At 44.9% G+C, this 2,500-nt stretch overlaps 1 protein-coding gene across 4 annotated transcripts in view; it reads left to right on the forward strand.

The window, feature by feature from the left end:
* Positions 1-2,500, forward strand: part of zgc:112980 (uncharacterized protein LOC503706 homolog) — a 62,674-nt gene that overhangs the window by 33,672 nt on the left and 26,502 nt on the right. For all 4 annotated transcript variants that reach the window (XM_062518532.1, XM_062518463.1, XM_062518615.1 and 1 more), the window contains 2 exons: positions 1,361-1,465; positions 1,998-2,075. In XM_062518532.1, coding sequence (XP_062374516.1) covers positions 1,361-1,465; positions 1,998-2,075 — 183 coding nt within the window. The remainder of the gene's footprint in view (positions 1-1,360; positions 1,466-1,997; positions 2,076-2,500) is intronic.

The raw sequence follows: 2,500 nt of genomic DNA on the forward strand, positions 1-2,500 counted from the left end.
AAATAGACGTAGCATAGGCTACAACGAGATTCTGTGATGAAGAATTCATTCATTTTGAACAATTTATGGTGTAAACGGTGGAGCGAATTCAGACAACTTTAACAGAGAACTTCATCAGTATATCAAAGGCTATGTAAATAAAAGATGAATTGCTCCTTAACTGGCATGTGCCATTCTACAAAAGCAATGATGATTGGCATGCTGAAATCTTTCAAAGAAACGTTCTATTCATCTGGAATATTCCCTCCTACAGGGCACAGTTTAACATGCAATGTGAATGAATACTGTTTTCACAACATTGTTAGTTAAGCAAAATAATCTTCAAGTAGCTTAGGCTGCAGGTTAAACATTTCAGATCAACTTTACAAATGCAAGCTTAGGCTAGTTTATAGGTTATGATTTGTTCCAATAGCCTATCTTGTCATACTTACTTCAGTAGTATACTGTATATGCCTATATGCTAATAGGTTTCCATAAGGCCTATGACCTCTTCAAAAGCCTGATAATTCAGGCTCAGATATTGTCTTTGTTTTAAGGCCTGAACCATGTTCAAATAATAATAAAAAGACTTTTGTAGATTGCACACACCCAAATTATATTTTATGGTGAAGAGTAGCCTTCACCATAAAATATGTATGCACCCCTCCACCCACCCACCCCCACAGACACAGACACACACACACAGACACACACACACACACACACGCACACACACACACACACTCGTACACATATGCATACTGTATACACATACAGAATGTAAGTTGGAGGATCCAGGGGTCCGAAATTTGGTCGTCGTCGTCGTCGGCGGGGGGGGGGGGGGGGGGGGGGGGGGGGGGGGTTAGTACTCATAAAATTCTTTCAAGGTTGGCAGGTCTGGTGTGTGTGTGTTCTGTGTGTGTCGAGGGCTGAGAAGCAAAGGGGCGTAAGTGACACCAACTTTGCAGGAGAGCCAAAACAAATCTAACTGCTTCTATATGTTCACAGTTAAAGACCTTTGTTTTTTGTTCAATAACTTTATATATATTTATTTGTGTGCCACAGGTGTTAACATAGGAGAACATTCTGATGTGTGTGTGTGTGTGTGTGTGTGTGTGTGTGTGTGTGTGCCACAGGTGTTAACATGGGAGAACCTTCTGCTGTGTGTGTGTGTGTGTGTGTGTGTGTGTGTGCCACAGGTGTTAACATGGGAGAACCTTCTGGTGTGTGTGTGTGTGTGTGTGTGTGTGTGTGTGCCACAGGTGTTAACATTGGAGAACCTTCTGCTGTGTGTGTGTGTGTGTGTGTGTGTGTGTGCCACAGGTGTTAACATGGGAGAAGAACATTCTGATGTGTGTGTGTGTGTGTGTGTGTGTCACAGGTGTTGACATGGGAGAACCTTCTGCTGTTTGTGAGTTCTCAAGCGAGAGCTGATGGAAGAGTTGAACTCACAGAATACCTGCAGCCTGATGCCCAGTACCTTACGGTACACACACACACACGCACGCACGCACGCACGCACGCACGCACGCACGCACGCACGCACGCTCGCACGCACGCACGCACGCACGCACGCACGCACGCACGCACGCACGCACGCACGCACGCACGCACGCACGCACGCACGCACGCACGCACGCACGCACGCACGCACGCACGCACGCACGCACGCACGCACGCACACACACACACACACACACACACACACACACACACACACACACACACACACACACACACACACACACACACACACACACACACACACAGAATACCTGCAGCCTGATGCCCAGTACCTTACGGTACACACACACACACACACACACACACACACACACACACACACACACATTACAGCATACTTACAGCCTGACGCTCAGTAATTCATGGTACACATTTAAACACACCGTTACACAATGCATTGTGTTGGTCTTCCTAATTTTGCTCTGTGTGTGTCTGTCTGTCTGTGTGTGTGTGTGTGTGTGTGTGTGTGTGTGTGTCTGTGTGTGTGTGTGTAGAGGGCGCATGAGATCATCAAATCCATCTTGACGGACTTGGGGACCTCTCACCTCCAGATTCCCAAAAGCTTCATAGGAGTAAGACACACACACACACACACACACACACACACACACAGGCTGAGATTCAAATCTGATTTTTAGCCAGATTGCGCTTTTGAAGTCTGAACAAATCACATAAAGTCCGATTTTTGTGAAACGGATCCTTATTGCCTTAAGCAGGATACAGATCATTCACAGCAGTGGCAATCCTAGTCTCTGCTCAAACCCTCCACACACACAGGAAATGTCTGGTTTCTAGTTCATATTTTGAATTCACAATTTGTATACATTTTGTTAACAATTCATAGCATTATAGGATCTGCATAATTACTTATAGCTTAAAATTCAAAGTAATTTGAATGCTTCATACACTTTTTGTTACATTCATACACATTTGATTACACTTGTCTTACAGGGTGGTGTGTAGGTCTAATTGAGTGCCTGTCACTTTAAGAAGTACT

Source organism: Sardina pilchardus, chromosome 1, assembly GCF_963854185.1.
Source record: "Sardina pilchardus chromosome 1, fSarPil1.1, whole genome shotgun sequence".
Taxonomy (NCBI): Eukaryota; Metazoa; Chordata; class Actinopteri; order Clupeiformes; family Clupeidae; genus Sardina; species Sardina pilchardus.